At 38.5% G+C, this 22,785-nt stretch overlaps 1 protein-coding gene across 4 annotated transcripts in view; it reads left to right on the top strand.

Moving 5' to 3' along the window:
* ccser1 (coiled-coil serine-rich protein 1) overlaps positions 1-22,785 on the top strand; it is a 125,826-nt gene that overhangs the window by 10,384 nt on the left and 92,657 nt on the right. For all 4 annotated transcript variants that reach the window (XM_034873108.1, XM_034873109.1, XM_034873110.1 and 1 more), the window contains exons 4-6: positions 698-882; positions 7,902-7,992; positions 11,736-11,841. In XM_034873108.1, the coding sequence (XP_034728999.1) occupies positions 698-882; positions 7,902-7,992; positions 11,736-11,841 (382 nt within the window). The remainder of the gene's footprint in view (positions 1-697; positions 883-7,901; positions 7,993-11,735; positions 11,842-22,785) is intronic.

Here is a 22,785-nt window from a genome sequence, read left to right as displayed (position 1 = left end):
TTTGGAAAATGGCTGCAATGAAACAAAGAGTGAAAAATTTAAAGGGGTCTGAATACTTTCCGTACCCACTGTACAACAAACAAGACTTACACGAAGGAGAAACTATGTGTGTACAGTATGTGGTTGTATGCAAGTTTGTGTGAAAGTGGGTTTCATTAAGTGTGGTTTTAAACAAAAAGAAATACTTTTTTTTTAACCTTTCTGTCAATAAGAGGTCTTGGCATTGTTGGTCTGTTTTCACATCGTTCTATTAGTAGATCAAAATAGGGTAATAACAGCAATCTCTTTGTCCGACTAAAGAGTATTTTCCCTGAAATATCACATTCAGTCTCTAGTTTGTTAGTTTTGCCACACAGCAAGTTTGGTGTGGGTACTTAGAATATTTGAAATTGAAATGACAAAAAACACATAGAAACCATCTGACCAAAAAGCTAAATGGCTGGAGAGCTTCAGAAAGGGAAGATTTAACTTAATTTAAATTACTGAATAGTTTAGACCTGCTTTGTCATTAAGTTTTTATAAAAATAACTTAATTTCCTACAGGAAATGGGGCTGATTGATAAAAACAATTAATAAAAATAAATAATATAAAAAGATTGTGTGTCTGCTGGTAAAATCACTGTCACAACTGTTCACCTTTTATTCATTTGTCTATCCGACTTTCTTTCTCCTCTCGTTACTTGTTTCTTTCCTCCAGCCTCTCTGTGTAGCAGCGTCAGCCCTTATCACGAGGTGATGCGGATGGAAAGGCGTCTTCGCTCCTCATCTGAGGGGGCTGGTGGGCCTCGTATCCATGGAAACCACAGAGATGCCCCAAGCATGGAGGGATGTGGTCTGCTCAAACACAGAAACAACTCCTCGTCATCCAAACTGGGAAGTCTGGTAGGTCTTGAGTGTTGTCTGTGTTGTCTGAATTGGAATTAAGTTCCAGGGCAGTAAAATTACCAAATTTGTCAATGCATCATTACGAGTAGAGCCCTGGGGAGGGAAAGAGCGAATGTAATTGGTAGTGCTGTCAAACAATTAAAATATTTAATATTTAATCATGATTAATCGCAGTTATGTCATAGTTAACATACAGTTGCAATTAATTGCACATTTCCTTCTGTTCTAAATGTCCCTTGAGTTTTTTTTTTGTCCCATTATTTTTTTTTTCTCATTTTAATGCTCTTATCAACACGGAAAGTCGATTGGCTTGCTCTGTGCAAATGTTTTTTTATTGAAAACAACATTGGCAGATAGCCTACTGTAGTGTTCAATTTCACACTAGCATTCTCACTTGGAGCAAATAATCTCTCACAAAGTGTAACACTGTCCATCAATAAAAGGGCGTAAAAAACACTTTGATGAGGGGCGGGAGTATCGCATCTGCTGTGTGGTTGGCCATCAAGTGGTATTTCAGACTTGGCGTGCTGCGATGATAGCTCAGTTCACACCAACAAAACACACACATCACTTTAGTCTTGTCAATGGAACATTTGGTAAACTTTCCATCCAGAATCCATTTCGGTGTCTTGCGCTCGCCATCTCTTAAAACGTAAAATACCACTCTTTGGCTGGCTCGCAAGCACAAACAAGTGTGTGTGGCGTGCCTGTTGTTTTTGTTTCCTGTCTAGCTAGATCCGGTGTGGTGTTGTAGTTTTTCTAACGTCTCTAGTTGTTGCAACAGCATGTGAAAAAAACAACAAAGTTGGCTATTAATGTGTATGGGTTGTTTTTCTTACAACACAGACAAGGAAGCTCTGTGGGAGGAAAGCTAGTTTGTTTAAGTCAATCCCATTTATTTTACCAGGGACTATAGGCTTTTACTGAGAGATTAAAACGGGCAGGGATTTACACAGCACACTGGTATGTACTTTACAGACTGCATTTGCTTCTGACAACTACAGAAGGCACACACTTTACCAAATGTGGAATTTTCTCTTCCTTTCTTTCCTCCATTCTATAAAGGGCCCTTCAGGGGCCTAAGTTGTGCAGAAAGAGCAGGAGCCTTGGAGTGTATATTAAATTATGTACCACCACTTTTCCTCCTTTTAGTTTGATAAAAGTTTGTTGGATAGCGGAGGGCATTTATAAAGCTTATGAAAATGTCTGGGCCAACATACCTGAGACAGCTTCTTCTAAGTAAATAACTAAAGCCGCTGAGGGTATGAATAAAAGGAATAGAAAATGTCTGCTCGTTTAAGCATATACAACATGCAATGTGGCTGACTGTGGGGTTTCTGTGTGAAGGAGGCCTGTGGGACATTGCACCAGTTCAGGGCTAAACAGAGACAGACTAAAGCACACCAAACTGAACTAACCTAAACAGTATGCTAGGTGTATTTGCTTTATTGTTGCTGTTTCATTACAGCCCAGATAGAAAATTATAATCATAAGGCAAATAAAGATTTGGTTTGTGGTGACAAATGACCAATTGGTTGAATTTTCAGAGATAAACTGTGAGGTGCTTCTGTGAAGCAAAGCAAGGCAGTGTTAGCTTGAGCTGTTTGGTCTTCTCATTCCAGTTGTAATTATTTTGATATCCCACTAGGATGTGAAAGATATTTATTTTACCAGCATATACACTGTTGGTTCATCAAAGACAGTTGTGATAATATATTTGCAGGCCGACAGTGATTACATTCAATTTCGGTTGACAAAAAAAACCCAACTTTAGGCATTCTCTCTTATCTTAGAGAAACAACTTTTGCTTGTAGTTTGATTGGCATATGTGGCAGAATAGTTCAACTGCAATTCATTTTAGTTTGACTGTTACTATGCACATCATCGGTTGCTTGGCAGTTTGCTTGCGTGTTGTGACATAGGCTGTCACCCCCAGTCTGAGTTATGCCTTGTAAAGGCTTTATATCACAAGTGACACTTGTATTAATCATAGAACAGATAAGGAGACACTTCCTCTTACAGACAGAATTTGTAATTGCCACAACCACATGTTGGAAAAGAAAATACAATGAAGATATTTATTATAGGTATTGACTTTGCCCAAAGGCATCTTATAAAAGCACTAACAAGTTGCGTACACACATAAAATTAAATCAAATTTTAAATCATTTTCTCAGAGGCTAGGTTTGTTTATCCCGACTGGTCACACAGTAGACTCCAAAAGCAGTGGTTGATGGAAACCATTTGTATCTCATGACTAATACATTCGTATTATTGCTTGATTCCTGATAATGTTGCATTCAATAGGTTTAATAATAATAATAATAATAATAATAATAGTTAGTTACCTTTTTGTAACTACTTGTGTTTAATATCTCATGGTGATTATGTAATGTTAACTTTGTTCATGTTCTAAATGTCTTATTTTGTAAGTCTTTGAACAGTGTGGAGGCTAATGAAATGGTAAGTGTACCTGGAAAGAATGGAGTTGATAGTGAATTAGGGGCTCATTAGCTTTTAGAGAGGAACAAGAGTCTGAAGGACTCGCTGCCTCCAGGATTAGAATTGACTACCTCTGCTGTAGAAACAAATGTTTCTTTTAATTCACTGAACTTTCAGTTTATCCAGATCAATGTGCAAATAGCTTTTTGGTTATGTTGGTGCAGTCAGGTATTCATTCAAGGTAATCGTAAGCTGGTAATGTGTAGTCATAACTAAAACCAGTTCCTTGTTTTAATAGTACTACTTCCAAATTTAAGGCTCTATTTAGTAGTATTTTACTACTTAAGACGACAATACACGCTTTTAATGGTTGTAATTTTTACTAGTCAAGGCAGATAAAGCACAGGTGTAACAAATAACATCTAACCAATGATGTTGTGTTCCTGTGAGGTTGCTTTCAGACCAAATGTTGCCAGGCAAAATGTAATTGTATGGTATTGCAAAAGAAAGCAGGTCAGGATATGAAATGGGCAGGTATGTAAGCTTGGCCTCCAGGCAAACAGCACTCCACACTCATACTAATTCATACAGTTTCTTTTCAAACACTTTCCTTTCTTTATTCCTGTATTTATTTTAGTGTTTTCTTCCCCTTTTATGTAGTTATAAAATAAGAATACGAATACATATCCCAATCCCACCGCCTCTCTCTATTTATCTGTGGAACCTAACAATTTCCACGGGTCAAAGTTGAATCAAATTGAACGATGCGAGAGCAGGTCTGACCACACCTTAAGCCATGTCTCTGATTCAGCATGCACAATACCAAAGGGCTATTTCACAAAACCCAGATAGGGGATTAACTTGGGGTTTCCCCGTTATCCTGGCTCAGTTTAGCCTTGACTCGGTTTCACAAAAGCAGAGGCACCTGAGTTACCATGGAGATGTATTCTGTGCAGCTAGCCTGCTCCTGACCAGGCTAACAGCCAGGATTTATTAATCCTACTGCCTTTTCTGTTCACTGAGCAGTGCTTTGACCTTAATATCTGCCTGCATTAAAAAAAAAAAAAAACACATGCAGATTACAGTTCAGGTAAGTACTGTTATTTAAGTTTGCAATCATTATTTTTGATAAATATTAATGTTAACATTGCTACTGTAATATTGCAGTATGAAGACATATTGTTGTTTGGTGAATATATTAGGATAGTTGTTGTCATGACTGATAAAGTTGCCCAAAGTGTTTTAAATAAAGTAAGTTCCTAAGGGCAATATATAAAGTGCTGTACATGTGTGTTTCTTTAGTGGACCAGTGCACCTTGAATTTTTTTGTATTCTTTAAAAATAAAGGATTCAATAAATCTGCATTCTTAGCAGACAATTCGTGTTGTCCAGTAAACTTGGATTATAATTTGGGAGGATTGTACAATTTAAAAAATTCGCTTTATCGGTTATCCTGGATTTATAAATTCTGCTTTTGTGAAACAGCCCCCTGGACCTGGAAACTACAACAACCAAATAGTGTGAAGTTGTTACATGTTAGTAATTACACCTGTGCGTTTCTGCTATATGTCAACATGTCTGCTTTATAAAAAGGTCAATAGACACACAGATGCATTCCAAGAACTTAATTTTCTAGAAACCCTTTCACGTCCAGAATATAAATTGCAGATGATCTGTTCTGCCTCAACCGTCTCCGTCACTACATATTCTCATAAAGTCTCCAGGCTTCACAATCCGTGAGAGGAATCATGAAAAGAAATTGTAGCTCAAATGAATGGCCATGAAGAAAATATAGATTCTGTTGCAAACAAAGTCCACAGTACAATGCACGGGGATTAAGTATTTTTCTCTCTTAAATTTTAAATGGCATTGCTTGTTTAGTATGAAATGTATTGTGCTTTTGGGATGAGTGATTACTCTGTATTGATAGGAGTAGATATTTTATAAAAAAATAAGAAATGCCAGGTGATTTAAGTGAGACAGTATGGGAAAACATTTGTTTCTTTACATTCAACAAACAGATTTCCAATTTGACTGGACATTCAATCCTTTGGTCCCTCAGGCACATTGTAAACACAACTGGCTGTGAAGCGTCTGCTCAGTCAGAATGAAAGTCATTTGTTACTCTGGATATTTTCCATCGCTCGAAGCCATAATACCTGGCTGCAAAGCCAGATCTCCCTCACTTGATCTTAATGCATTTATCACCCCGGAGCACTGAATAAATGTGAACAAATGTGAATATTTGTGGTTTCCTCAGAGTGTGAACTGCAACCAGTGGATTTTAATGGACAGAAAGATCCTCTTGCTTCCTCTCATCCTTGTTTTGGATGTCATTCGGCTTGGCAGTTAAAAGATGGAGCCATCTGTTAATGAGAGCTGAATCTGATATTATCTCTATTAACTCAGGAATTACACTCACTCAAATCACATAAGCGAGGTAAAAAGGTGACATCTCTGAGTTGTAAAATTATATTAATACATTTCTGTGGTTAGAGGGGCACATTAGAATGGGTAATTTAGCTTCAAATGAAGTCTGTGTGAAGTAGTATCACACGGCATGGGTCTTCATTTCTTTTCCAATACCTTTAGCAATTAGCTGTAATGCCTGAAATGAGCTCTTCTGTTCAATTGCATTACGCTCAAATGCATTCTGGTCCTTTTCTGACGTTAAATACACACGCACACGCGCGCACACACACATACCAAAAATGCACAGAGGTGTGGTTGAATAGTTAGCCGTGTCACTGAGCATTGAGGCTTTTGTACTCCAATGTGAGGAGATCAATACAGAGTGTGTCTGTAAGGTTGTTTATGTCCAAACAACAGTGATAAGAGCTGAACAGAGGTGGTTAATGGATTTTTGTATTCATCTGTATCTGTTATACTCCATGAGACTGGCTCCTAGTTACCATCACCCACTTATTTCCATTTTGAAAATCTTCTCTAAATGGTTGTTTTAAGGTAATAGAATGTATTAGAAACCAGGTCCAATCACTACTCATACTGAATAATAGTAATTATTTTGGCATTGTGAGATTGTCAAACTATTTTTGAAGATCTTAGAGCACCTACACGGTATGCTGTTTAAACCAAACATGCAGAATTATCTGCAAATAATGTTATTTGATCTTTGTATTGCAATGTCCTTTAAGGTCCAGAGTAATTGGAAAGAACCTGCTGATTGTGAGAGTATGCCAGGGAAGCCCATGTTGGTAGTCAAGAGTTATTTACCTCACGTTGATGTGCGTGTGTTATTAAAGGAACATACTCAAGCAAGTCCTTTTTTCCCAATTTAGTTCCCTGCAGCAATTATTTATATGTATCTACAAAAGCACACTCTCTTATACAAGGGTATGTTGTGTTTTAATCAATTTACTTGCTATTCTTAATGTTAGAAACCGCTTCTGTTCTGCAGTGGGATTTTCTTCAATGACCATCAGATGGCAGCATTGACTTTTAAAAAGCCACGCAACCAAAAATAGCATCTGACATCATTATAATCTCAGAATAATACCAAGAACATTGGAGCATTTACTGAAAGATTACAAGTGAAGATTTTATGGAGAGCATTGTGGTGATTCATGACACAGTATATGAGTGTGGGTAGGGTGTAGCTTATTTGAAAGATAAGGGATTGGGGGAAAAAAATGCATCTGTAATTTGTAACATCTAAAGATTTCTCAAGAAATATTAAAACTAGGGATACTGTTTGGTAATTCAGGGCCACCCAGGGTGGAGGGAGGTTTGTGAAACATGGGTTTTTATTGCATTTTGACATATTATTATTGCTGGAGTTCTCCATAAGGTAGATGGAAAAATGTTGTTAGTGTTAGGATGGCACAGATCGTTAGAGCCCACTAAATCAAGTTAATGTCATGAGACAAATGCTTTTGAAAGTTTGGATTGTTAATAAAAATGACTAAGTAATGGGCTGCCTCTCTTTGTGATGGAGAGAGAAGAGAGAAATATTGTGTTTCTTGTTCAGCAGGTATTTTTTGCTTGTGAAGCATGGGGGATGCTGACAGATGTTACACAAACCTACAGCCTGATTTGGCATATGTATTGCTTTCTCAAACTGAACCGCATAATTATGCCCACATAACAGGAGTAGCAATATGTTTTCATGAGCTTGGCTGCAGTGATGAGGGACTAAATATCTTGTTGCGTGCAGGCAAAGTGAAAGAAATCCCATTCCCTAATAACATCAACTATGTCATAGCGCTTTTCTGGTTTGGGAATCTTTTTTTCTGAATGTTATGAGCCACCTGGATTGCTTTTATGAAAAAACAAACATTTCTGTAATAGTTTGCTTCAATGTTGACATATCTTATCCTTGTTTTTAATTTGTATTTTTTTGTCTTTCACCCTCAGGGTTTGAGTACCTTGCCAAAAATGTATTAAAACTGTTCTAGTAACTAGTTAAGACCAACACTTACATTTTACAGTTTTCTTTCTCTATTAGGAATCTACATTAATCATGTTGTTATGAATATCATAATACATCCTTATTTTTTTAGATGCATATTTTAATGGTTTATTTTAAGTTTCTGGGTTTTGCTTTTTCTCTTCAGGATGTTTTAAACAACCTGGGTTCTTCAGAGCTGGATGAAGATGATCTTATGTTAGACCTGGACCTTTCTGATGATCAACGACATCGACATGGTAATATATAATATATCCAACATTTTTTTTAAATAATGTTTTACACGAGATCTGCATCTCTACACAGAAGTGTTTATGGCAAGTGTGTGGCTCACTTTTTCATGTTTAACTCTATCACGTTTAACTCTATCAAGCAAGCGTCTGTTCAAATATTTATGCATTACTGCTCACTTTACAATTACTACAATACAGTTGGTATAGGGTTAAAATCAAATGCATGATCATCACCACTATCCACAGCTGGGTTCAAAACAAGGTATCTTGCTTTCTCCAAAATCATTGTGCAGCTGTTCCTCTGGAAAGAAGCTAAGGGTTCTTGCAAAAAAACAAAAGAAATTCCAAACATATGAGAAAAGCTGTCACTTACAAACTATTGCCTTTTATCTTTCACTCTCTCTATTCAAGAACATCTGTTCATATTTCTTCATCATCACTGAATCTTTTTTCCCCCTCTTATTTGCTTCTCCTCTCTTAACCCCCCTTTTTGCTTTATCTCTCTCTCTCGCTCTCTTTCTCTTCACTCCATCATGTTAAAACATGAAACCAGTACTCTCCTTGGTTCTTTTAACATGTGCCATGACTTTGATGTAACTGCCTCATTTACTGTGATTTATCTCCTTTGTTTTTTTGTCGGCATTTTAGTCACAGTCCTCCTGACATGCCTCATGGTTGACAGGTGACTGTCAGTGAAGAAATATTGCCTGTGCTCTGCCACGGTGCCAAACACAGGAACCCCAATCTCCTTTCATATCACACATCAGGAAGCTATATTATTTAATGAGTGTGATGGTTGGCTATAACCACAACACTAATTCTTTCTTTCTTTACAAATTCATATATGAATTCCAAACATATTCATGTCTCAAGAAGGAATTGTCTGTTTTACTGTGAGTAGACGTAGTAAAGTCGAATGATTGCTTGCATTTCAAGATTCAAGATTCTTTATTAGTGCCACAACTGTGAAATTCACACTGTTGCAGAAGCAAGGGATAGGGGTGAAAGTACAAGACACACTAAAGATAAGCAAACAATAAATTAAAGTAAAGAGAATTAAATGTCAAATGTTTAGCAATTATCATTCTTTTTTAAATTATTTTATTACAGGAGCATTATGGTGCAAGCCTTGTGCAAATACTGTCAGAATTGATTATTTTTGAGTTTGCTAATGTTTTCTTCATATTTACAAACCTCACACTGCAAAGTCACAAAAGGAATACGTCCACTTGAGACAGTTGGTGTTTGGCTGAGCATGTAATGACTCAACTGGTTTAACATTTACCCTCAGCTTGACTCTCATGTGTTTGAGCACGTCTGGCTTTGACTCTTATCTAACAGATGTCAAACTATATATAAATGTGAAGTTAGATTCTATCCCCTTCTTTAGGCTACAGATGGACTCTACGAATATTACAGTTGCAGTCAAATAAAGTAGTAAAATAAGTAAACTGCTCTGCAGCACTGTGAAGAAAAGATTACAACAGAAGCTTCTGCCTTTATAAACTGAACTTCCTGTGCTTATGTGGGTTGAAAAGTTTTGGGGGGGATGCTGTGTTTTGAATTGAACACACACGCCCCCACATACACTGTAGCATGGAATTAAATGCTAGATGAAGTGTTTTCATAAAGTCAAGGGACTAAGACTTTGTAATGGTGTTGGGTTAGTAAGGTTCTTCCACACACTGAAATTTGTACCTGCGCACATTTATTCTGAAAGACAGACAGACAGACCAGATACATGCCCGCTTACGTTTAAAGATATATACAGTGAGGAAAATAAGTATTTGAACACCATGCTATTTTGTAAGTTCTCCAACTTAGAAATCATGGAGGGTTCTGAAATTGTCATCGTAGGTGCATGTCCTCTGTGAGAGACATAATCTATGCATTTCCAGAGGTCAAACGTTTCCTATAGTTTTTCACCAGGTTTGCACACACGGCAGAAGGGATTTTGGCCCACTCCTCCACACAGATCTTCTCTAGATCAGTCAGGTTTCTGGGCTGTCGCTGGAGTTTGAGCTCCCTCCAAAGATTCTCTATTGGGTTTAGGTCTGGAGACTGGCTAGGCCACGCCAGAACCTTGATATGCTTTTTACAAAGCCACTCCTTGGTTATCCTGGCTGTGTGCTTTGGGTCATTGTCATGTTGGAAGACCCAGCCTCGACCCATCTTCAATGCTCTAACTGAGGGAAGGAGTATGTTCCCCCAAATCTTGCTATACATGGCCCCCGGTCATCCTCTCCTTAATACAGTGCAGTCGCCCTGTCCCATGTGCAGAAAAACACCCCCAAAGCATAATGCTACCACCCCCATGCTTCACAGTAGAGATGGTGTTCTTGGGATGGTACTCATCATTCTTCTTCCTCCAAACACAGTTAGTGGAGTTATGAACAAAAAGTTCTATTTTGGTCTCATCTGACCACATGACTTTCTCCCATGACTCCTCTGGATCATCCAAATGGTCATTGGCAAACTTAAGACGGGCCTTGACATGTGCTGGTTCAAGCAGGGGAACCTTCCGTGCCGTGCATGAAATCTAACCATGACGTATTAGCTCCTCCTGTGTAGTTCTGGGCTGATTTCTCACCTTTCTTAGGATCAGACCCCACGAGGTGAGATCTTGCATGGAGCTCCAGTCCTAGGGAGACTTACAGGCATGTTTAGCTTCTTCCCTTTTCTAATGATTGCTCCAACAGTGGACCTTTTTTCAGCAAGCTGCTTGGCAATTTCCCCGTAGTCCTTTCCAGCCTTGTGGAGGTGTACAATTTTGTCTCTAGTGTCTTTGGACAGCTCTTTGGTCTTGGCCATGTTGGTAGTTGGATTCTTACTGATTGGATGGTGTGGATAGGTGTCTTTATGCAGCTAACGACCTCAAACAGGTGCATCTAATTTAGGATAATAAATGGAGTGGAGGCGGACATTTTGAAGGCAGACTAACAGGTCTTTGAAGGTCTGAATTATTTGCACTTATTTGCAGCTGTATCATACAAATAAATAGTTAAAAAATCATAACTTGTGATTTCTGGATTTTTTTATTTATTATGTCTCTAACAGTGGACATGCACCTATGATGAACATTTCAGACCCCTCCAGGATATCTAAGTGGGAGAACTTGCAAAATAGCAGGGTGTTCAAATACTTATTTTCCTCACTGTGACTACAAACAAACATTACTGGACACACACCTATCCCGCACATCCATAAACCTACACACTCTCATTGGCGCTCCTTATTTTTTTTACTTCTCTCAGGTGGCTTGTTGAAGCCTTTATTAAAAAGCAAGCAGTTTCACAGAAATGTATGGGCAGTGGTGTTCAGCTGCAGGGCTTTGTGTTCTTAATCCAACTGTGACTCATGCTCTGTGGAATCCGACAGGGACAGAAGGAGAGAGACAGTGGAACCTTTACAAAGACATGAAGAAATGCCAAATCTTCACTTCACCACCAGTTTCTCTTCCTCACTGCTCTGTCAAATGTGCTGTCAAAAGTGTATATACATTTTTAAACAACTTATAGTAATGCTGTTATTTAAACCTATCACTACTGAATTTCAATTAGCTACTTGGGATGTGACTGGTGTTTTATAGCTCTAATTTAATTTGAGAGATGTAAGTAGACAGGTGTTATTTTTGATGAGTAAAATATGTTGTTGTCAGGTTAGGTACTTTGGCACATTTTAGGTGTCAACTGAGATTAACAAAAACAATGTGATATAATGACTATGTGTGGGTTTGGGTGTGTGCACAGTGTCCAGAGAAGACTCCAGCCAGTCCCTGGCTTCCTGTCTCAACCTGCTCCCCTCCCCCGTTGACCCATCAGGAGATCGCATCCCAGGGAGGGAAAACAATCAGAGGTTTGTATATTGTATTAATATTTATACTGTGATGCATGCTTCTGGTGCTTAAATAAAGTAAATGAAGACAACTAGTTAAAAAATGACTTGTTTGTATTTGTGTATAGATGTGCCAGACATAATAGAGCCACAATCATGGACAGAAAAAGACAGGAGAAAAATGGTCTGGTATTGGCCAGCCTAAAACAGTATTCAATCACATACAATTGGAGCATATGCACGGCTCAAGAACCTGTCTTGATGCCAACTTGTCCACAGGGGCATTTATCCTCTCTACAGTATGTCTACACTACAATAGAGCTTTTTCTTACGGTACACACTCCATTGCTACTTGAGCGACCGAGAGAGAGAGGGAGAGTTTTATTGTCTATTCTAGGAAATGCTGATCTTGAATGTTCCCTGTAAATGCGAAACATGTTTTATGTCTTTCCCTCCCTTGGAGATGAGAAGAGACTAGCACAGAAAGACAGAGGGTAAATAAATAAATAAATTCTCTTTGAATGAATATCCAAGCTATCTTTCTGTTCTCCTCTTACTCCCAGTAGCCAACTGCTGAAAGAGAATACTTAGAGTTTTGGTTTAGGATGGTTCCATATCTAATTTGATTTGGTCACTTTTTTCTTCTTATGAAGAAAATAATGCACACACACACACACACACACACAAACACACACACACACAGAGCAGCTCTGTGGGTAGGGCTTTTTTGGTTTTATGGAGCCAGTGTGTAATAAAAGGGTTGTATCACCATTGGTATCGTCTGGGGATGTATCTGACAAAGCAGTGTGTAATTATCATTTCAGTGATTCCCTTTCTCTTCACCGGTTGAATTTATTTTATTTTTGCCCGCACCCATGGAGTAAATGTATCTGTCTCTACGTGTTCCCCCTAAATAAGCTGGCTATGAGCTTCTTTGTTTGTAGAGACAGTGCAGGTCAACTTGTGTGAGTGGTTTTAAAATAGAGGTTGATCTATACTACACCATTGAGACACTGGACTTGGCCTTGGTTTCTTTATTTCTAAAGAGGTTTTTATCACGCTTCTATGACTCTTTGAAAATGGTGCTGAATAGAGAAACATGTTCTCTGTCTAGACAGTGTCAGTGAATCATCCAAGTTGGGAATCAACCTTTTCAACTAATCCAAGGTTTTTGTCTGACAGTTCATCGGTTGTTTTAGTTATGCGGATGTCCCACTTGTCTTTGAAAGTACGGAAGATGAAGTACGGAGGAGCATTCATGTCCGCACTCATGCACCTACGTACGCACGCACACACACACACACACACACACACACACACACACACACACACACACACACACACACACACACACACACACACACACTTACACTTACATTATTCCTCTCTTATACAAGGTTAAGGCTAAAATGTAATTAGTCCGAAGCCAGTTTCCTTCTGTTTGGTTTGCATCACGATAGTATCCCATTAGCAGAGCATGAGATTAATGAATACATGACGAGGGGCGAGGGAGAGGCATGATGAGGATGAGGGAATAAGGTATTTGCTGTTTAGCTTCAAATGCCCTAACGTTATTTTGTGTGGATGCTCTGAAAAGATCAGTCACAATTTGAACAGCGCATGTGTTACTGACAGTGACACAGTGATGCGATGTAGTGGGGTTAAGGAGAAGAAGTGTGTGTTCTTCACACTAAGGGAGTATTTTTTGTAGCTGAAGTGCCGAGCAACAGTTTAACCTCAGAAATTGACTCGATGGAAAGAACGCTTACAGTTCGAAAACAAATTACACCTTTGGGGCTTAGACAGACTCTGCCTTCTATTGATTTCCAAGTAAATTTTACATTTGTTTTCTTTAATTAACAATGGTTCATGCCAGTAAAACAGGTTTTTGACTCTGGAAACACTGGGGCAGGTTACATATTGGAGCCAGGTCTAAGTTTCTTACCCTCTGTCCCTCCCCAATGAAAGTCAAGTGCAGATTTGAGTCAAGCATGCGTCACTTTGCGACAAGTAGCCTACAAGGTGCTAACGAGAGACTTCTGTGATGTCAATAAATGGACCTACTTAACAAAGTTGGTTCACTACTGGCTACAAGTTAGCATCAAACACAACAAAGGTTGTCACTTGAATGGCGTTTGGAGCTAACGTTAGCAATCCCACAATCATAGATAGCTAAAATGTTTTTGAAATGATTCCCATCTTCTGTTATTGTTTGTAATGATAAAAGTGTATTATTTCACGGATTTCACAAATTTCAGTATGGCGCGTTATGCTGTAAACCGTTTAAATCTGAGCAATCGACTCACATCGGGCAGTGACACCCTCAACACAAGGCTGATGACGTGTTCATTTCCTACTGAAAATGTAGTCTGTGAGTGAAGAAGCTGAGATTGGAGAGGGAAAAGGAAGCAAAATGTGTTTGCCCAGGGCTTGCTCTTTCTCAGTCTCTCTTGCTTTCTGTCTCAGGTTCCACAATCCCGCAAGGGGACATTGATTTGCTGGAGGCAATGCAAGCTCCCATCTATTCACACACTAGAAAACACAAACACATGTGCATGCATGCACATACACACAACAGTGTTAGGCAAATCACTTCCAAAATGTAATACATTATAGATTACTAGTTACTGTCTTTTTAGAGTAATTACTTGTATTACAATACTACTGTCTCTGAATTGTAATGCCTGTACTACTTTTACTTTTGAGTAACTTTCACCAAAATAAAACGGAAGTAGGCTTTGACTTAGCATAGCTCGTAACTTGTGGCTCACTAAAGTCTCGTCTTCATCCACTTTAACGCATCATAGTTTATTCATAATGTTTTCTTTTATCAATCTTAATCTGAAAGTATCTAAAGCTATAAAATAAATAGTGAAGTAAAACGTACAATAGGCCTACATGACTTTGAATTTGATATAGTTGATATAGCATAGTTACAGTGCTTTCCAATGCTGATTAAATATTATGATATTACGTGTAACAAGCTTAAACATGACTTCCCGACATGTCTGCCAGCTGCTTGAACACACTGTTGTCCCGTCACCTCTTGGGACACAGATGTTGATACTTTTTTTATTTGAAGCCCAATTATACTGTGTATAATTATTTTTTTTTTTAAGTGTTTCACTGAGCTGCAAAACACATTTAAGCAAAATAGAAAGTGCTTCTGTTTAAAAGTGCATCCCTCAATGAGACTTGACATTTCCCGAATCACAGTCTTAAAGCTGGTCCCCCATTGCTGTCCCATGCCCCTCACATGGCCAACACCTGTAATCTGGCCTTCTTCCCTTTTGGGCTAATGTTCAGTTTTAAATCGGCAGCCACTATTCACAAGCTCTTTTATTAAAACAGATTGGGATTAAATAAAATGCAAAGGCAGGGTTTCCTTGTCTGTTTGATAATATAAAGCTACAACACATGTACATGAAACTTATCTGAAATAAATAGCCTAATATATATATATTTTAAAAAAAATCTTTGAGAAAGCTCCTTCACTTGTTTTGAACAACAATAACAGACTGATTAAAAGAGAGAGGGAGAGTGCGATGGACTGAAGCATATGCTCCTCACAGAGTGATGGCTGATCATTATGAACGGGTCCAGCACAGGTCGAATGGCGGGTCAGTGGAGTTAAACACGTTGTGTGTATGAAATGTCCGTATTGTCACTGCGCTGCATTTTTATGAACTGTAATATTCTGGTATGGGTCACATCTCTGGCCCAGGTCCAGCAGCTCCGTCTCACACGCTATTACTCTACAAACTGAAGTTAGTTGCATTCAAGAACTTCTTCTGTGTTTTTTGCCGTGGCAGCCGCGATAGCAGGGTTACCAACGGACACACTGGTACAAATACAGGTTTGCCTCTCATGCTTAACAATATACAGCTGTGTTAATAACAATTAAAGCTGTGGACAAATGTCAGAAGTGTGGACTGGCGCTGTCGCCGCTGCGTCTCTCTGTGTTGCTGGGGAGCCGTGTGTGAGTAAATGGGGGCCGGACTGCTCGGAGAATCAGAGGAGGGATGCAAACACAGGCACGACGTTACAGAAGAAATGGGTCATGTAAAAAAAACATTAAAAAAACAGGAGCAGTCTATTAACTGAATGACATTTAAAATATTGCTCGTACATACAAATTTGATCGTGGGAAGCTAAAACAAATAGCTTTAACGGTGTGAAATAACTCCTGAAAAATAATGTCCCTGTCACAAATTTATCCGTCCCTGCAGTCATCTCAACCATTGAAGCCAGCAACATGAAATAGCACTCTGACTTTTTTTTCTGCACTGAAATGTTTTGCGGTGTTGAGTATTCTTAAAAATACCAAATACCACTAAATGTTGGATTAAAATGCGTTGTAACTCGCGTTACTACTGTATATTAATGCGTTACAGCAAAAAGGAATACATTACTGTAAAGGCGTTACTCCTATCACCGACACACACACACACACACACACACACACACACACACACACACACACACACACACACCTGTCAGTCAGCATGTCCAGTGAGAGCCTGTCAGGCTGGCTGCCTGAAAGGCTGCACAAAACATCTGCTGTACACACACACACACACACACACAATTTTGCACGCATCCCTCTTTGATGAATGACAGTTTAATGATTTTGATGGCAAACATTTCATTTTTTGTATTTGTATTGTATCAAAGTATTCATACTTTGTAAACATACTGCACATACCTCAATAACAAAGCTATAGCAGGAAAGTCCATGTGCTAAATAGTAGTTTCCATTTCTCTGTGGGTGCACACAGTAGGTGTGTAGAGCAAGAGTGACAGACGGAAAGGGGGAGATGGAAGGAGAGCTGGGGAGAGAAGAAAGACTGGAAACATCAGAGTATATTCACTTGAATATAGGACAACGAAATATGTAGTAATGTAATAATGTCCCCCATCGCCTTGTACTTGCTGCACAGTAGCTTGGATTGGTCGACAGAGACACAGTACACAGTACTCCACAATAGTTTTGAATCATGTAATCATGACAGCTTTGGATAAAAAAGGGGTGAAAATAAAGGGAGAGTAAGGTATGAGGTTTAGGGATGAAGGTTCAGATAAATGCTTTAAGCGCTGCGTTATTGATTGATGATTATTGATCATTATCGATTAATCTGCTGATTACTTTCTAGAATAATCGTTTAACTGTTTTGTGAATACAATATTCAGAAATAGTGACAAATATTTCCCAAAGTCCAAATATTTTGTCAGACCAACAGTCCAAAATATTTAGTTTGCTATCAAAGAAGATTAAGAAAAGCAGAAAATGCTGACATTCAAGTAGCAAGTAGCACTTTTTGTAACACTGTAACATATTATTCATATGTCAAAATATTTGCAGACACATTTTCTGTCAATTTTCTGACAAATTCATTAATTCACTCATCATTGCTGATCTACAATAGATGTTTCTACTTCAATGGCTGCAGAAGCTTTATATTAAAAGACTGTTTTCAGGTGTTTTGATTTGGTTTAGATATGGCTTGGATTTATTTTAGCGGAGGAAGGCAGTGTTGCTTCCCAATTAACTTTTAACCTAGCAGCTTTGCTTTGCTTGTACTTGATGTCAACGCTGAAAACACCAAATGTATGAAGTTGTCTACATATTGATACGACATACAGTATATGAGCCAAAAATACTTTTTTGGCATAAGTTCAGATGCTTTTTTACGTCAACCCTCGTCATGGAAATTTTGCCAATTGCAGCTCTTACTTTAGATGATATTGTCCATCTTCACTGCATGACAATAACGAGTGTGGCTCAGAGGGGCTTTTGGTTGGTGCTAGAAGGGGCGGAGGGCGTGTTAGAAGGTGCAGACTGAATATGTTATTGTTTGTGTGATATATCTTCATGTCTTGTGTTAAGACATCGACTCCTTCCTCATCTCCCCTATAGAGAAACGGTTGTTGATGGTTGCGGTACAATGTAGCGTGCCTGTTGCTATGGTAACGACAGTCTGCCTGTTGAGTGGTCCTCTTTATTTCTTCTTTTCTTTCTCCATTTCTCTTTTCATTGCTTAAGCGTTGATTACTATGCAGAAGACAAACACTCAGAGGTGTCCTTGTCTGTCCGTATCCAGTGGACACTCATGAAGTCTCAATTCCCGTAACTCCACTTTTGATTTGAGGATTAATCTACAGCCATAACCTTCACATGGTCTTGCAATGGCATAATAAGATTTATTAGGGAAAATGTCCACATTTGTAAACAGGTCCCAATTTAAAAACATTCATTCACATGCACACACATAAAAACAGAAGACATCAAGAATACAGCTGAGCCTTGGAGCTGAGCTGGGGACAAATAAAATGCACTGCAGTGTGATTTTTCAGACATAGACACACACACGGCATACAGAGGGAATATGAGGGAACCCTGAGTAGATTCTCCTTACTCTCTGTTTAATTTGCTGAAATATAAAGATTCTAAATGTTGTAATCCAACAAGAGTTGACAAAACTCTTTCATCTTGTATTAGTCTGTGCTTTCTAGAGTGTTTTACATTATATATTAAAGGAAGTGTGGGGTATTTTCCCTTGTTCTTGATACATTCTACATTTTACATTTTCTCTCAGTCCGAGCCAGCAGATTGTTGTACTAGCTAAGCATCATGCTCTTCAGACGGGAGGTAAAGCTATGGCTTTATGCTCTCACACTCATTTTTAATTTTCAGAACAAAATCAAATCCTATCCTGTAAACTGGGCCTCTTGTCATGTATAGTCCATTGTCGTTGCTTTTGTTTTTATCTCTTTATTAAATGTTCAACACAGGGAGACTAATTAGTGTTGGCTCCTGTCTTTTTCTGCTTGCTTTGAGTGGGAACTTGTTGTTCTGATTTGTATCGGAGAGAAAAACATCAGATTGGCAATGAATAAGTCATCACTTTGCTTTCCATTCCTTAGTGGTCTGTTCCAGGAATCTTTGAAGAGGTATTCACTGTTATTCTGTTGTTAATGTTAGTGGATTTTTAGAAATACCATGACATTTTTTTGTTTTCCGAACTTTGTCATTTTGCAGCAAATGGATCATTTGTATGGCATGATGATTGTCTGCCTCTCCTCAATTTATCTTGTCTCTTTTTCGTGGTCTACGGGATACTGTATGTTGATCTTGAACACATTAGGGCACAGTTGTATGCACAGCAAAGTGAGAACATTTGCATTCTGCAGTGATACATTAAGATGTATCCCACCGATTTTGGTGATTTCTCAATGACAGAACTTTCTACTACTTCTACTATTCTTAGCGAATAATGAATATCTCCCACGATAACTTGTTGCTGATATAACTGCCCTTATTCATGTTTGAGCTTAGTAGTTATTCATCATCAACGTCATCGAAAACAATCAGAGCCTTCCAAGGAAATTTGTTTTTGTTGGCTGACTAAGATTTAAGTTTAAAGGAATATTTCAACTTTTGAGGATATACGCTTTTATGCTTTCTTTGTGAGACTTAGATGGGAAGATCGATAATAATCTCATATCTGTGCACCGAGTGGAGAGATGTTTATCCTGGCTAAGCTTAAAGACTGAAAGCAGGGGGGAGACTCAAAGCCTTGCTCAGAACAGAGATCCTAAAACAATTTTTGGTTCAGGTGGAGTTACAGCCCGTGACTATTTTTTAGCAAACAGCTGGATGCGGTGACTGTTCACAGATGACAAGCGAATAGATACATCGTGTAAAAGATAAAACTAATACTGCAATGTGTCCTTTATTTGCCAAGTACATTGTACAAATACAAGGAATGTATCCTTTGCATTAAAGTCATACTTGCTAAGTATGCATGGGCTTTATGAAAGTATGATAGTATTATTATAATATAGTATGAAATGGCTCCACCTGAAACCACAGTGTTGTTTTTTACATTTCTGTTTGTGTGTGGATTAAACAGAAGAGATACAATGTGTTAATTATAGGTGTCAGTAGGCATTTGTTTTTGACAGAGACATTTTACCCATCACATTTTTACCTATCACTGGTAAACTTTGATTTTTACAGACAGATGTCTTACTTATCGATCATCTTTTTAACTAAGATTCCAGTAAATTAAATGTTAAGTACACAATTAAAGCAACATTCCACTTGCTGTCACTACAGCCTTCTATATGTATGAATACACCTAGTTTGGAAACTTCTAGTGTCTTCATATCCTGCTCTTTTATGTCCTTCTTCACATAAATATACAGCATATTTCAGTATTGCCATGGAAACCGTTTTTTAAAGATGAGGAGCATACATGCATTTAATATCTTGGATTATATAATCTCATTCCTGGTGCCTTGGCACATTATCGGTTTCATTTAACGTAACCCTTATGCAAGTGATTATGAACAGGAAGTTATGTTTATGTGCACAAAGTCAGAAAATATGAAGACTAAAAGGTAATAAGGGGATATTGATTAACATTTATTCAGAATTGCCGTCAACGGGAATATCAAGTGTGAACCTATTGAAAATGGATTGGACTTGAGTGCAGAGTCTACAAAGTTAAAACAACTTCTTTGTTCATTGATAAAGTGTCAAAATGGCTGCCACGCCCCCAAATCGTTGGGCAAAAAGTTTTGTTTTTCATTGTTGAAGTCTTTAGATGACAGACCGTATTTGAAGTCGATCTGTTGAAATCTCTAGGAGTTGTTTTTTTCCTGGCAACTTCCTGTTGCCACTGGGGGCGCTATGACTTAAAGTAAATATCGCCCTTTTTTTGTACTCAGGGTAGGACACTTATGAATCCTGAAATTTTTGTGCTAATTGGACAATGAGGACTCAAGTTTTAATAAGTTTTCATCTCCAAGGTCTTATGTCGATCGGATGAAATCTCTAGAAGGAGATTGTTAAATATGACGTGGAAATGGCCCAAATCGTACAAATTTCAAGCATTTATTTCCGAATGACGGACATCCTGTTTGGTTTAGAGTATGGCTCCAATGACATTTTTTGTACGTCTTAAAATGCTACATGTGTGTACCAAGTTTTGTAAGCCTATGTTAAACGTACTGACTTGATGCAACCACCATATTTTGTGAGTTTTTAAACCATCAAAAAGGCAGTTTATTTGCTGGGAAAAGGAAGAAGGAAGATTTCCTTCAGTTTCAGTAGGACCTTCGCTGCTGTTGACGCTCGGGCCCTAATTATGACTCATCTTAAACAGTGTATTTGGCTCTCTGAAAGGAAATTAGGCAGCTTGACAGAGATGAGAGAAATGAGATGAAAAAAAGAGTGACAAAAACTTGTTTGTTTATGTTGTTGATGTTGTTACTGACTGTCATCATAAAACATTAGCTACACGCTGTGTTAGTCTGCTTACTGAAGACTTATCAATGACTAGGAGTTTGCAGTACACTTAAGTATACATATCTTCCCCCGTGTTTTCTCTTCACTGTTTGATAAAGAAAACCTGCATTTAGAAGGCATCTTGTAACATTGTGAGCTCTGTGTCACACTGTTGAACAGCCCTGTTGGATACACAACATGAAATCATCCCTTTATAACTGGAAAGATATTTTCAACTCAAAGGGAAAATTTGCTACCTTTTAATGTGCTTGGCCAATCAGTTTGGATGGTAAATCTCATCTATTGAAGAAAAAAATGTTTTGATCAAAATAAATTCTTAATTTACATAGTACGACATGAAAATGTGTCGGCTCCACACACTGTGGTCACTCTCTACTGTCCCGGCTCATTGTTCAGCAGCTGCAGCGGCTGTTGGCGTTCTCATTTCTTCAGAAGCAGACCATTACATTAGCAAAATACAATGACAAAAAAGCCCCAAAATCAATTTAGTTTCTGTTGGCATTGAAGGGCAATTTGAAAGGCACTACCAGTCGTTGTTTGCCCTCGGCAGCTCGAGTTCTGGAGGCTCCGTGCCGCCGTCCATATCGTCCTCGCTGCATCTGCAACCTCTGGCTGAGCACGATTGTATACTGTATATATCCGTCTGAATATCCGAGTCAGTCACAATATCTTAAAACGTACACTGTAAAATAATCTCATCCACCACATCCTCTTGCAGAGGAAATGTGGCTAGATGGCAATACAAGAGAAGAGAACAGGAAGACCAGCATTGCGCCCCCAGCGTCCAGCGCTGAAGGAGCATTCTGTAGTTCTTCCATCATCCAGTCAGTCCTCCTGTGACGTCACTGGAGGGCAGAGGTGGGTGGAGTAGCCAAAAATTGTACTAAGTAAAATTACAGTTACTTCAGAATAATATGACTCAAGTGAAAGTAAAAAACTAGTAATTCAAATAATTACTAAGAGTAAAAAAGTGCTTGGGGGAAAATCTACTCAAGTACTGAATAACTTTTGAGTAACGTCTGATTTATACACAGAAGACGCAGCGTAATGTAGCTGCTGCTTTGCACTGTTACTATGGTAACAATACTTTCAATAGGAGGTCAGGGGTGTTCCTCCTCGTCTGTGTCTGTATTGGCGACAGTTGATTCTGCCATTTTTCTTGTGCAACGACTGTAAAGCTGACCCGTCCCGCCGCTGAGATCGAGCATGGTCACGTGACGAGACTGCACAACAACGTTTGATTGGTTAAACACGGTCACGTGGTAGAGCCTTTAGCGGAAGTCTCTCTATCTGTCGAAATAAAACATTAAAATGTGTGGGGGGATAAAAACAATGCCGCGTAGAATACCAAAGAGGTAAAAAGGAAAGGAAGGAGCTCATTGTAGCCTAATGTAGCAGAGTAAGAGTAAACCTTCTTCTTCACAAATCTACCCAAGTAAAAGGAAAAAGTATAGTGATTTAAAACTACTTCTAGAAGTAAAGTTTTTTTCAATAACTTAATCAAGTAAATGTAATGGAGTACATGTTACTCGTCACTACCCACCTCTGCTGGAGGATTGTGGTTACTCTTACAAAGTAGAGGAGATGTTGCAGCTGCTGAGTCCCAGAAACACAGAGAACATTGGAGAGAAAAGCAGGCCTTTTCACAACAT

Source organism: Etheostoma cragini, chromosome 5 (assembly GCF_013103735.1).
Source record: "Etheostoma cragini isolate CJK2018 chromosome 5, CSU_Ecrag_1.0, whole genome shotgun sequence".
Taxonomy (NCBI): Eukaryota; Metazoa; Chordata; class Actinopteri; order Perciformes; family Percidae; genus Etheostoma; species Etheostoma cragini.
This window is presented reverse-complemented; position numbering and strand designations above follow the sequence as displayed.